At 43.2% G+C, this 14367-nt stretch overlaps 1 protein-coding gene across 1 annotated transcript; it reads left to right on the forward strand.

Annotated features, from left to right (window-relative positions):
- Positions 1–1768: 1768 nt before the first annotated feature.
- Positions 1769–13310, forward strand: CERS5 (ceramide synthase 5; the record flags this gene model as incomplete). The annotated part of the gene is made up of 9 exons (XM_010081785.1): positions 1769–1891; positions 3827–3957; positions 4936–4993; positions 5642–5692; positions 6407–6499; positions 7851–7979; positions 8264–8370; positions 10236–10392; positions 12830–13310. Coding segments are annotated over 9 exons (1002 nt in total), but the record flags the coding sequence as incomplete, so codon positions are not given.
- Positions 13311–14367: the final 1057 nt, after the last annotated feature.

Genomic DNA, 14367 nt, shown 5'->3' on the forward strand with positions numbered 1-14367 from the left:
AATGCCAAAACTTTGATTTGGATCACATTGAGCTTTCTGAACCATTCATTCTCTTCTTTACTTGTTCTTTCAATGAAAGAGGACTTACCTGGACAGTAAATTCACTGAATGTGCAGGTTTGTAGATTTTTCAGGTTTCCTCTCTTATGTGAGGAAACTGACCCGAACTGAATATCTTCAGGCCAGGATTTTTTTTTTTTTTTCAAACTGAATATCTTCAGGCCAGGATTATTTTTATTTTTTTTTTTAATAGAGGTGTAAGCACTGTATCCCAGACAGTGAAATAAAAATATTTGGCATCCTGTAATGGCAGATGTGTACTTCTTTGCTGTTGTTGTGCTATATCCTGTAGGAAAGAAGAGTGTAAAGATGTTACACTTTTATGGGGGTCTAGCCAAATGTTCCCTAACATCGGAGCATGATTTCTGGCTGGTGGTCTAGATCGTAGAGGAAGCAGAGAGTTTTTGGAGCCAAGCTAAAAGGAAATCACCCTTTCCTTTTTTATAATTTTTTTATTTGTTTTTAAAGCTATGCCTGTTGAAATGAACAGGACATACCCAGGGCCACAGCATCCATGACTTTTTTTAGTATTTTCTGAGAGCAGGGGAGTTCCTTTAGGGTTAGTCATGAGCTGATCTGTAATTCCTCGAGGGGAAAACCCCACAACCTGTGTGTTCTTCAACACAGCTGTTTGAGACTGAAGTACTAACAATGTGCTCCCAAGAATGATTGCTGTTGGAACACTTATGTTCTTCATTCTCCTGACTTTTCCTCTCTCCTTTTAAACACAAAGAGAAATGGTAACAAATGAAGTGGTTGGAAAAAAGCAGCATTTTCTGCTTGGTGGCACTCTGAGTCTTCTAAATGGAATACATGTGTGCAGCTTGTTGTCTGCAGTTCTCTCTGAAGCAATCTCTTGTTTCGAAGCAAAATAGATTTAATGATGCAAATGTTGGTCCTTTTCAAAATTGGTTTTGAGAAATATGTTCTTTGCTATCTCTCTCAAAATAATTGATTAAAAAAAAAAAAAGAAATTACTCCTTGAAACCCCCGTCTTGCCCACCAGCAGGAGAGAAAACAATTCACCTGTTCAGGTAACGCGTGTGTTTTCCTTAGAATCCTGTGCTCATTTTAACACAGCAAAACCGAATAATTTCTGAATGTGCGTGCGTGCATTCTAGTTGCAAAAGCAGGCTTGTTTTCGGAGTGTCTGTGCTATAAAATTCACAAAGTGTTAGATCAGCTTTTGGAATCCTGGGTCTTTCAGGCTGAGTGGCTTCTTACATCTTCTTCAATCTCCCTGAAGAAACAACCCAATTTATTTTTCCCAAAGACCATAAAAAATCCCAAATTGTGTGTCTTTCACTTGAACTTCCCCTTTTTTTTTGAGCGATGTGACACCAAGGGGCATTCTGGAAATACGGCATTTTGTTCAGAGTGCTACAAGGGCTCTAGCATTTATGTTCACAGATATCAATGGTCTATTATTTTATTTCTGAGTAGTGAGAATCCCCCTGGGGGAACACATTCTGACCCTTACAAGCCAAGGACGTTAAGATTTAATTTTTCATTTTAAGTGTGTGTACTGTATGTGCTGCCATTTGGACGGATCAAAGGCATTACTTTACCTGTGAAGTTTCTTGAAGCAAAGCGAGTGGAGATCTTCAGAAGCTTTTTGGATACGTTTTGCAGTTGGTGACAGGTCAGGGTCCTTGTTATTTAGGCAGAGGAGGGAAACAGCGATCTTGTTTTAATCTCTCTCTCTCTCTCTTCGGAACTCTTTCAGGTTTATTGCCAAGCCGTGTGCCATAAACCTTGGCATTCAAGACAGTGGACCTCACAGAGCCCAGCCCAATGCAATTTTAGAGAAAGTGTTTACATCCATCACGAAGGTGAGTCATGCTTCAGATTCTGCTGGAAAGGGAGGCCTGTCGGTGAGAGGATGAGAGGGCTTTTTGCTTCCACGTTTCTAGTTTGAGAGAAATGCATTTCCCACTGTGCACGCACAATGAGTGTGCTCTGATTTTATTGTGCCTCTGGCATGTCCTTCTTGTAGCAAAGTCAATTCTCTTTATGGCTGACCTGTGCTTTTATGCACAGAAGAATTTCTTTTTGAATAAAAAATCTTCTCTTTTTAGAAAGGTATGAGACTTCTTCCTTTGATTCCTTGCCTTTGGCCAAATTGTAACTCCTGTAACAGGTGGTAATTTTTGGTTTAACAAGAAATTTCCCAGTATCTTTAGGACTACTCTTCTTGAGATCTGTTCCTTTGCTGGTTTTATTGACCAGTTGCGTGAATGCCTTCCTCTGATTTGTGCCATCTGCTGTGGAACTGGACAGAAGCTGTCCCAATGGATGTCAGTTATTTAAGGAAAGCGTTCAGTCGATGGGAGCGTGCCCTGATAGAGGGTAGGGTATTTAATGTTGACAGTAGGTGTTTCTTTTGATTGCTCCATGGCCTTTCTCTTAAGCTGACGGTGCTCCTTCAGTTCAGAATTACAGAATTCCACACTGTCTGTGTTCTGCTGAGTGTTGACAGTGCAATCCATGCAGACAGCGTGATAGATTTTCATTAAAGATAATGAAATGGAAGGTTTTATGTTCTGATTTGGTGATGCTGAACTTCATTCTGAGTAGAGCAGATGAAGTGCTCAGTGAAGGGAAATTCTATAAAAACCTTCCTGAAACTTGCCTCATGGGAACCTTAAAGTTCGGAGGCATTTGGAATGACGTGTGAACTGAAAAATCCCTCTGATTTGATGCCGTTACTGTTATGTAGGGGATGTCCTTGAAATTAATGTTTAGGAAACCCATGAGGACGCACGCTGTGCAAAATTTATCTAGCTTATGAAAGCGGAGCTGCGTTTAGCTGTGCCAGTATGCTTGTGTCTGCTGTTGGATTGGGAGAATTAGAATGTCAGCAGCACTGGTGCAGGGGAAAGATTTCATTGCTGCTCTGAAATCGGAGCTCTGTAACTTCTCCTTTGAGACAGGTACACTTCCAATGCAGAAGGGTCAGGTAGCCCGAACCGTTAAAGCCCAGAGATCTGTTGTGATGGAATTACAGGAAAGTCAGGGTCTCAGTCCTGAAAATCAAATGACAGATGATTTTGCTTTTCAGTTGAGCAAGCTGATGACTCTTTATTAAATCAGCATTCTGCACAGTTTTTTGGGTTTGTATGTAACTCAACTAGTAAAATGTGTTTATCATCTTTCAGTTGTAAGAGCTCCCTGGCAGAGCTTGTTAAAAGGACACTGGTCTGACACTAACGTGGCTTATCTCCCCACTGGGCCATTTTAGAGGTAGTTATCAGGTTTTGTTCACTTTGTCTCTTATAAATCCACTTATGTCATTAGCCAAACAAATGAACTGCCAGTAGAGCTTCCAGTCAGAGAACAGTGATACTTTCTTTTATCATAAAATTATTTCCATTTTCAGATTTAATTTTATTTATAAACTTTGATAATGGAAATAACGCCATCTCTACTATGCCCTCTTGGAATATACAAATGTCTGGTGTGTTAAACCAACTCTTACTTTAAAGTTTCCCTAAACTTGCAGTGAGTAGCAACCTTAAGTGCATTCAGCTTTGATCTTCCCGAGTTCTGGACTGTTTGAATTGCTGTGCAAGTTTTAACAGGTAGGACAGGACGTTTTAAAAGCTCCTCCCCTCCAAATTAAGAAACAGAACAATTGCATTCTTTGTCATGATGTGCTGTCAAATGATGAAATAGATGACATCATTTCTGTCCTAGAGTAGCGGGGATCTCGGACTGGAAGTCGGTTGAGAAGCAGGAGAAATGACACTTGTTTCATTTTCCTTCAGTCTCCAGATGGAAAAAGGTTAGAAGGCTTGTCAAAGCAACTAGACTGGGATGTTCGAAAGATCCAGCGCTGGTTTCGGCATCGGAGGAACCAGGACAAACCCACCACCCTCACTAAATTTTGTGAGAGCATGTATGTTTGTGCAGAGGCCAAGATGTGGCTTCATCTTAAAGCTCCAGCTGTATGTTCTCTTTTCTAACTGAAACTGGGGTCGGCTGCTCATTTAAACTCGCGTCTTGGGGTTGGCTGGTGGAAGAGAAATTCTGATATAAGTGAAGAAAGAAGTTAGGAGGGCTTTTTAGAATTCAGTGTTCTAAAATATTCTGTATATGTGCATGAGAGACCAGAAGACATGTGCAGGAGTTATTCCTGTCAATAATGAGCAGCTTTAGATACGGGGTGAGGTCCTTAAAGCAAACGGTAGCAGCCCGGTGTGCATGTGTGTGCATGTGCGTGATGCATGGGCACAACTTGAGTAACGATACGGAAGACAAGTCTGCTTGTGATGTTTTTGTTCCCAGACTGAATGACCTTCTGGCTTATACAATGATGAATATATTTTCATACAGCCACTTCTTGGATTCCTGTTCTTTTCATTTCAGTTCATTCTTTTGTTCTTTGTTTCTTTCTGAATGCTTGCAGTTACCTCTGGTAGTACAGTAGCATCTGAATATTTTTTCCTGACTTGTTATTTCTTCTGTGCTGGTTTCTTTCCTTTCCAGTAACTTTCTTCATATTAATTCTTCCCCCCAGTATGGTTTTGTCTACTTAAAGCCACAAGGTAAGAGGGACAAATACGTGTATTAGGATTCCTTCTGGATAACAGTGACTTTTCTTGCTGTTATCTTGTTACTGTGTATTAAAGCATATGAATGATGCATGTTCACTCTGAACTTTATTTCAAACTTCGTTGTTGATGCAAAACTAGTGTGTGCTGTGAAAACTCTAAAATAGGTTTATCCTTACATGAAATGTTTACAAATGAAGGATTACCAGTTGGTGGGTGAAGGCTGTTCAGGTGTCAGAATGGGTTTTTTTCAGTTTTTGTTACAAATGTAAACCAGAGGCTATTTCTATTTCATAAGTTTAATTTTTGCTTCTTTTTTCCAGGTGGAGATTTACATTTTATTTAAGTATATTTTTTTATGGAATCAGGTTTCTCTGGACGGTGAGTTGGTCTGTCATCCCTCCTTGTTGTTCTGTGTGGCATGCAGCTGGGTTATGGCTGGCCTGCTGAAATTTAGGGGTTTTGACTACCTGTGTCCCTTCTTCAGCGCTTGCACCTAGCTTAAAACGAGGCGGGGTTTAGTGCTGATAGTCATCTTTATGTTCCCTTATTTGACATCCTTGGGTTTCTGTTGAAGGACCTATAGGAAAGCTTCTATGCAGATCTGTCATTATGGAGATATTAGAAACTTATTAGTCCTGTTACCTCAGAATGGGACAGAACTGGTTTGGTTTTTGTTTTTTTTTTCCTATGGAAAGCTGCTTATTTTTTTCTCTCTCCCTCTTGAAGAGATAAAGATTTGTCTCTTGGAGTTGTTATTAGAGCTGTATGGTTATTCTTTGAATTTCCATTGCAGTATAACTTGTCTTTGATTGTAGAAACAATATTTTAAATCACTAGGATGTTCTACGATAAAGAATCAAGATAAAATCTTGATGATAGGAAGGAAAAACCCAGTAGAATAAAAACTTCTCTTTTTCCCTTTAGGCACCCTGGTTTTGGGAGGATGTTCTGCGATAAAGAATCAAGATAAAATCTTGATAGGAAGGAAAAACCCAGTAGAATAAAAACTTCTCTTTTTCCCTTTAGGCACCCTGGTTTTGGGACACACGACAGTGCTGGTACAACTACCCTTTTCAGGTAAGGAGGTCAACACTAGATTCAAGCTTTTTGCACAATTTCAGTTTTTTTGTTAACAAGAGCAGATTGAAACTCAGCAAACTTGAACGCCTCTGATTTTTCTATGGGGTGGCTGCTGCAGAGGCTGAAACCTGGTAAGCGTTCTAGAGAGGGAACGGCCGTCCCTTTTGGAAGGCACCAAGATGGCATTTGCTGTTTATATCCTGGTTAGGTTTGTCATCAGCAGCGTTTCCTCAGATAGAACTGACTCAGTTCATATTAATTTTATGTTTACTTGCTGCTGAGACTATTAAAAGTGAATAAAAAAATTATGCATAAAATGATACTGGTAACTTATTTCAGTGTTGTTTTCATTATGCAGCAAGTGTGATTTTATAGAGGCCAACCAGTCTGTTTCAGCGCCTGGTTTTCCTAATCCACGAGTTGTAAATATTGACAAGGGAATCTTCACTCCTTTTCAATAAAGCTCAAACACACAAGGATATTTGTGTGACTAAGCCTGGAATAAGACTTCTGTTGCTTAAGCTTGTTTTCACTAAACCTTAATTCTGGGTCTTTTAACTTAGGCCTCAGCATTCTGGAGGAACAGAGTGGGATCAACTTACACCTCAGCATTCTGGAGGAACAGAGTGGGATGGGAAGGAAAAAGTCGATTTAAATGTAAATTTTAAAGTCTTTTGTCTTCTAACTGTGCTATCTTTGTTTGTTTTCCAGCCTCTAACATCCAGGCTTTATTATTACTATATCTTGGAGCTGGCCTTCTATTGGTCTCTCATGTTTTCTCAGTTTACAGACATTAAACGGAAGGTGAGATTAACCAGAATTGCACTAACCACTTTGCTAAATAGATAGGACTAACAAGATATGTGAATGTGCCTGGCTGGTAAAGCTAAAGCGTAGTAATAACTGTATTTTCTACCTCATTCACATCTTTGTGTAGCCAACCTCCTTCTGTAATCAATACCCAGTCCTGGGGAAAAGGGAGGAGTAAGCCTGATGTGCAGCCTCATATAGCCTTGAGAGTCCCTTTCACCTTCCAGGGGAAAGAACAGAAATCACTCAATACCTCCCAATAAAAACTTATAAATGACTGCAGAAAAACAGATTTAATTAGAAGGCTTGCAAGAAAACACGAAAATGAGATGCTCGAAGCACTACCTTGCTGAGCCAGGTGGGAAAGTGGCAAACACTAAAGCAATAATCAATGTTTTTTGAAAGTAATTTTTCATCTGTGTGTGTAGCAGAATGATGACTGGTCACAATTGCCAGAATCTAATTCCGCTGTGCTACATTCTAGGATTTGGCTTATTGTTGCTGTTGGAAAACAGTTCATAGTAAATCATGGTTTATTGCTTCTGCTCCACAGACTGCAGAGTAGCACATTATCCTAATTCTTGCTTTGACTGTTCAAAAAGAAAAGTTTGCCTGGGATTTTTTTTTTCTGTACTGAAATACTAGGAAGTGAGGCACTACAGAATATCTTGGAGCTGCAGGAAGGGAGTGATTAACAGCATTTGGGGTACTGTTTATGATGTTTAATTTCGTGCTCTGACTTGAACAAAGTGGATTACATTCCCCACTGCAAGCATGGGAAGGTACGTTGACATGGAGGTGTTGGACCCAGGGGGCTCAGCTGGAAAACTGCCCTAAGTGTATGAGCACTGCAAACACCTTTTTACATGAAGTGGCCTAGTTCTTGCTGCTGGCTTACCTTGTGTTCTGTGCCTGCTATACTCTGGCAGGCTTTTGCACACTGACAACAGCAGCTTTGTGCTGCTGTGCCAACAGCTGAAGGGACTAGGAATATGACTGTAAAACCAAAAAGAGCCAAAAATAAGGGCTGTATGTCGTCCCATCGACCTCTTCAGTGGGGTCTGCAGGCATTCTTCTCTTGACCTCGCGTGTGTGTGTCAAAGAGACCGTGCTGTGCCTATGCTTGCAGAGTTCTGACTTCACACCAGCACAAACGCTGGGAGAGACCTTTCTGCAACCCTCAGTGATGATGGTGGATGTGTGATGAGCTGTGCTTTCTATCAAGTGGAGTCAGAATCTGAACTGAAGTAATCCTATGACCTCAGTCAGTTTTGTGGTTCTGTTACAAACCTTTGTATTTGTTTGACAGCCAAAGAGTCTTCATTCTTTTTTTTCCTGTTTCCAGGACTTCCTGATCATGTTCGTCCATCATTTGGCTACAATTGGGCTCATTACGTTCTCTTATATGAATAATATGGTGCGGGTTGGAACTCTGGTGCTGTGCCTCCATGATGCATCAGATTTCCTTTTAGAGGTGAGTTTCCTTTCAAATCTTTGCGTACCTAATGCTAGCGTGCTCTCAGGAGAGCAAGCTGACTTCCCCTTTGTGATAAATTGCATTAAATATGCCATAAAACTTGTGCTGCTGATCCCGCCTTGTCAGCTTTTCCTCACAACCGCTTTAGCGCTGCGAATAATCCTGAAATGTTCCAAACTCCTTACAAATGTGATGGCTTGAGGGTTTTTAAAGCTCTACAGCCTAGTAATTACACGAGTGCACAAAGGGAATAACATTCTTGTGTTTCTTGTCTCTTTTAGGCTGCAAAGCTAGCCAATTATGCCAAGTACCAACGTCTATGTGATGCTTTCTTCATGCTCTTTGGTGTCGTATTCATTGTTACGCGGTTGGGCATTTATCCTTTCTGGTAAGCACCTTGAGCTGTAAGGTCTTGTTTGTCCTTCCAATCCTTTAAGCAAAGCCTTTGTATTTAGGCTCCTTGCAAGCATTCCAGCCTGCCCCTCAAGGCAGCCTGGAGTTGCAGATGACCCAAGTTTGGAGCAGTACGTTCAACGAGGCGCGTGAAGAAACCTCTCAGCAGTCAGCTGAGGGAGTGTGAAAAGCGACTGGAATCCTAATGCACAGCTGGGTCCTCTCCTCCTCCTGCAAAGTGATGACAGTGCTTGTTAGCTGGAGCCAAGTCAGCCGGTATCTGCTCTGAAAAACTTGAAGGGTTGTTTGATTCTCTTGAGAAGTTTTGGAAATAGTTACAAATGGTCTCTTGAGGTCAATTTGGGTTTTGAGGATCTGGCTTAGTCATCAGTGTGCAGTTTCTGAATCTTCTGACACTCGTGTCCTGTCCTTGTGTCGTGACTGTTCAGAGCCTGAAATAGGTCTGAGGTTTCTTGGAGGTAAAACCCCGGCTAAATGGCTTATAGCCCATCATCCTATAACAAGATTCCCTCTCACCTCAATAGGTCCGGCTTGGTGAGGCTCTTCTGGCGATGAGCTGTTACCCACTTCTTGTTTCTGTTGAAAGAGAGAGGAGAAAATTTGCCTACACCTGATTATTGCTCACTTTATTGTGGTTTTACTGCAAATATTTATTTCCTAGGCAAAGGACAGCTTGCATTCCCATTCTTTTTGGCTGCCTTGACAGCAGGCAGAAACAATACTTACGCTTTAGTACCAGGGTTGCAATTAAAGCTTTTGCTTGTTTCCAGTAAATGCACCAAAGGAGTCTGGATAAGGAAGAGCTCTAATTGTTGTGTCTTCACTGGCTCCTTCCCGTGACAGATGAGCTAGCTCTCATTGGTTTTATTGCTGGTGTCTGTCAGGAGGTGATGCTCTTGCATCATGCTATTGCTCAGCAGTCCCGTAAATCTTTAATGTATTTTCCACTGGCTGTAATGTAATTCCTCAACTTTGTAGAGCAATCTGGCAAGCTTGCAGCGAGCAGTACTGCAGACCCTACGCTATTTCACTTCACGGATATTCCCTTCCCTAATTAGTAGTATAAAACATCACCAGATCTCTGGAATTGCATTTAATTTATCCATAAAGTGGCTGAGAGTTAGATGTTTCTGTAGCTGCATGTTGGGGGACTTGGGTTCTTCTTTGAAAGGCTTGTTTTTCTTTTCTTGTGAAATGTTAAAAGCTGCGTGAAATTAATGACGGCTTTAAAGGTCTCTCCATACCTCTCTACTTCATAAAATCTAAAGTGTTTATTAAATTTCTTAAGTACTGGCAATAACTCCCAGTGACAAGAACAGCAAAACAGTAATGAAAGGAAGCACAACGCTGCGTCCATAAAGCACCTTCCAGTCTTCCAGCTTGGCAGGAGGGATCTATAAAAATCTGAAGCAAGAGAAGAGCGCACAGGGAGGGGAGGCCTACTGGGAACAAAATTCCTTCCTGATCCTTAAATATGGGTGAAGGCTGCCCAAGTCTGAATCCGTTAAGAGTTGTTTTGATGACCACTGCAGCTTGACATCACTTCCTGTGCAGTTATTGTAAATGCTCATGCTTTTGAAAAGGAAATTGGCAGCAGATCTGCATGTGTAACCGAATCGCAGAACATTCACATCTTCTCCCGTTGGTTGCTCAGTTGAAATGTTTCTAATTAGCTTTAGTCTGTCTCCTAGCTCTGGCAAGAGACTATCACCTCTCTGACGGGAGCAAAGCAGCAGATGCTTACATGAGACACAAACTGTCGTGCGTCTGGCCAGTCGTCTTCATTTCGAGCTGGAAGCAGCCCAGCCGGTCCGTAACGTATTTCTGGATCTCTCCTAGGATTTTGAATACAACCCTCTTTGAGAGCTGGGAGTTAATTGGTCCTTACCCTTCATGGTGGCTGTTCAACGGGCTTTTGGTGACCTTGCAGATCTTGCATATCATCTGGTCTTATCTCATCGTTCGCACTGCCTACAAGGCCCTCATGCGGGGAAAGGTAAGATTGCCTCTGACTGCTTTGGCTCCTCTTTCCTCCAAGCCCTATTAAGCAATTCTAAGAAACTGGGCCCTTCACTGAGGGCTGGTACTGGTTCTTGAGGGGCTTGCATCAGGAATGCTTTGTAGAGCAGTGGGGTTTTCTTACCTTGGTTGCTCTGTGGACTCGAGTTGCCAGGTGTACACAAAGGGAGGGATGCTTCCCTCTCTGTTCTGGTCATGCAGGGAAATAACACCATTTTCCAGCACATTCACGTGGTGTCCACGAGACAGGACGAGCCGGTCTAGGACGTACTTTGACACCCAGCCCTACCCATCAAGAGAAGCCACTTCCTTTGCAGCTACCGGAGAGCAACAGCTGATCTCAAAGCACAAATGCTTTTTTTTTTTTTTTATTCAGATAGTTGGTATTCTCATCTGAGTTTCTCTCATGGCTCTACTTTATGTTTGGCTTCTTAGCTGCCCCTACACATGGAATGTAACCTTGAAAAATATTTATATCACTGTTGTCTGTGGCAGTGACTGTCAGGGGAAGGCATGTTTCAGAGTATGCACATGATCTTTTCATCTGTTCCCCACAGCTGCTACGGCAAATGTCTTATTTTCTGTCTGTGCAGCTGTTTCTGTATCCTGAGGTCTACATCTTTTTCCTTTCCTTGGTTCTCTCCTGTCCAGGTGACCTAGCCAGAGAAAGGACTCTAAGCTCTGTCTTCTTCATTCTTTTCTCCTTTTCTCTGTGCCAGATTGGAGCTGGACAGTTTCATCCTTTGCATGTAAGTGTGATCTCTGTGCTTCTGTTTGTTCACCGAAACGCATCGGTGTCTGTTTCAAGGCTAAGACAAAAGCAAAGCTATGCTCTCGGGGCTTTAGATGGCTGGGGCCTTCTTTTAAAATGTCTCTCTCCCTGCTTGATGCAGTGCTGGTTCTGACAGTATCCTAAAATGCAGGTTTTTCCAAAGGTCAAAGCAGTGTCTTAGGGTTTGTTCTTATCTGCTGTCAGCTGGCTGTGTGCCCTTCACCTTTCTGCTTTTATACACCCACAGAAACTCTGATATCTGTCTTTACTGCTCGTTAACGCTGTGCTGAGTGGCAGAGGACAGGAGAAAGGCAGTGCTGTTTGCAAAAAGGAGTAGGACAGTCACCTGTCCCCCAAATAATAGGAAAAATTTCAAGGGATTTCTGCTTCCTTCCCAGTGACCCTTTGAACTTCCAGCATAGAGTGGGGAAAAGATACCAAAAGTTCTGGCAACAGCCAGAAAGCCAGTACATCCAACAGGGCTGTCAAAACCAATCCTGGAGATCATTAACTTTACCCGGCGTTCTGCCAGAGCTTCCCTTGAGTTCAAAAACTTCCTGCCTGGGTGCTGTTGGAAAGCCCTAACCCTGGCTCAGAACAATGGGAGCAGAATGAAATCCTGAAATCCGCAAAGCGCTTGCACATTAAGCAAATGAGGGCTATTAGTTGCGGAGGCAGAAGTGTGCAGAGCTTGCCCTGGGGTACGCAGAGCACGGGCTGTTCACGCAGTCGCTGCTGGGCCTGGGGAGTTCGTGGCTCTGGCACCCCGCCACCAGCCAAGGTGCTTGTTTGCCGTTGGGGCCGGGTTTATGAGCTCTTCCTTCACCTTCTGGTGCGGTTGGCTCTGCGGTGCTGGTGCACTGCCCTCCTGCGGCACCAAAGCGCGCCTCGATCCGCTTGGAAAGGTTCAAAATCCCACCTGCAAATCAAATTCAGCTGGGTTTGCAGTCAGTCTCCTAACTCAAGGCATAACTCCACGAAACAGATCTACATCTCTGGGCTGAGATGCTCCTTCTGTTCCTGAAGGGGAATTAGATGGTTGTCTTTGTTTTACAGCCCACTGTCCAACCAGGCTTTTGCTCGTAAATGAGTTCTCCTGTGTGAGCCACAAGCTGTGAAAATGGGAGGCACTTTGTGCAAACACTAATTTGATAAATATAGCTGGTTAATTTTTAAAATCTCAAAGCTGCTCCCTGCAGAACAAAACGTTCTCTCTAAAACGGGTACATACGTGTTTTTTGGTCATCATACTCACTGATGATTATGGCATGAGGCATTTTTTTGATTCAGGACAAATTTGTTGTTTGGAAAAGCAGCTTTTAACCAATCTAGAATGCAGCTCTTGGGAGACAAGAACAACCAAAGATCTGTTGTGTCCTCTGGTCTGGTGAGAGCAAAAAAAAGTGTCATGCTTTCACACTGGAAAATGGAACTTGTATTTCCAAATTGTCACTTTTGAGTGTCGGTGTCTTGCATTCTGCACGTGATGAGAGTGTTTGAAGTGATTCAGTATGAAATGTAGAAGGTGACTGTGACTGACGGAAGCTGACACATGGACACAACCTTCTCACTGCTGTTTTCTGTGAATTTTTCAACTTCCCTTCTCCCCGTTCCACTACCAAATTTCATTTGAAATGTTTAGGTATCGAAAGATGACCGCAGTGACGTAGAGAGCAGCTCTGAAGAGGAGGACGTGACTTCCAACAACACAAAAGGAGTTTTCAGCACTTCCAGTAACGGCTCCAACCGCATCAATGGCCATGTGGCTAGTGGCCAGTGGACAGAAGAGGAGTAAGGCTGTGGGCTGGCCTTGAGCAAGCACGAACTTATCTTTAAATATCTAGATGTGTTGAACTCCACATTCCCAAGTGATCTTTAATCAAGATACCCCTCCCCCAGAAACCTCCAGCAAATCTGAAATGGGCACAACCCAGACCCGTCGGAGGCTTTGCACAACAGGAGGGATAAAGCCAAGGTCTGGGGCGCAAAAACAAAGCTGCAGATTTCACTTTAAGCCATTTTGTACTTAAATCATGTACTGAAGTCCCGTCGATATTTGCAGAGGTATCCTTGTTTGTGACAAACTGGTTTTGACTAGGATCAGCCCCAGGCGGAACAGGTTTGGACTAGGCTGGCGGCCGGCCGCAGGAGGGGACGGTGCCATCGCAGCGACGGTTTGCTCCAGCGTATCTCCTTGATGCACTCCAGAAGCCACTTCAGAGCACGGAGAACGCAGCATCCCGCGGTTCCACATCTGAGCTACCCTGGCTGGAGCAGAGACTTTTCCTCGGTCCTGCTGTGAGCCCTCGGGACTCCAGGCAAGCTGTGAGTTGGGCTGTGCTCCACCAGCAGCGTCGCTCTGCCTTGCCGGGGGGGCTGTACGCTGAGGAGGTTACAGCTTCCATCTCTGCTGTCACGAGGGACCAGGCAGCGTTTGCTGCCTCTTTTGGTGCTGCAAGCCCCTCTGAAGTCTTGACTACAGCCTTCTGAAATGGGGAGGGGGGTGGTTTATTGCCCCTGAGACAACTCTCACAGTACATGTCTTTTAAAGTTGGTTGTTTGTTTTTTGGTTTTGTTTTTTTTTTTCTGTTGCAAGCTGTGGTTTTGAAGATGTTTCTAGACCTACTGAGCTAGGACTTGAGCTGAGGGCAGACCAGGATCCAGGAGTGGTGGGCTGGATTCAACTTCCCAAAAATAAGATCTTTCAGTCCCGCTTCTCTGTACTCCAGGACCGAAGGGAACGTTGCTGCTCTGAGTTTGCAACTGTGTGGAGGAATCACTGGGCTGGGAAGGCAGCCACACCATAGGCTTCGCTTTATTTTTTTTTTTTTTTACTCGATGGTACTTGGGGGCAATGGAAGACCTGTGTGTCAATTATGAGCAGAATTTTGGAAACTTTGAGTCGTTACCATTTTATACCGTTGTTTATTCTTAATCTCCGATTAAAAGATGCTTCAGAAACAGGGTTGATATGGTTCATCTTGAGAAAATAAAAACAAGGAGCCTGTACCCCCCTTTGCAGTGATTCCGAGCAGCAGCGGGGCACCGATTTACGGTTCAGGTTTGACGGTAACGGGCGTGTTTTGGGTTAAAATCACGCAGCACCACATTTTGGCGGTTTCACACATTTTTATTGTCCTCCATTTCCCCCCCCCATCAGCCCGGGGAGCCCGTGGAGCC

This window comes from Pterocles gutturalis, unplaced genomic scaffold (assembly GCF_000699245.1).
Source record: "Pterocles gutturalis isolate BGI_N339 unplaced genomic scaffold, ASM69924v1 scaffold22401, whole genome shotgun sequence".
NCBI lineage: Eukaryota > Metazoa > Chordata > Aves > Pterocliformes > Pteroclidae > Pterocles > Pterocles gutturalis.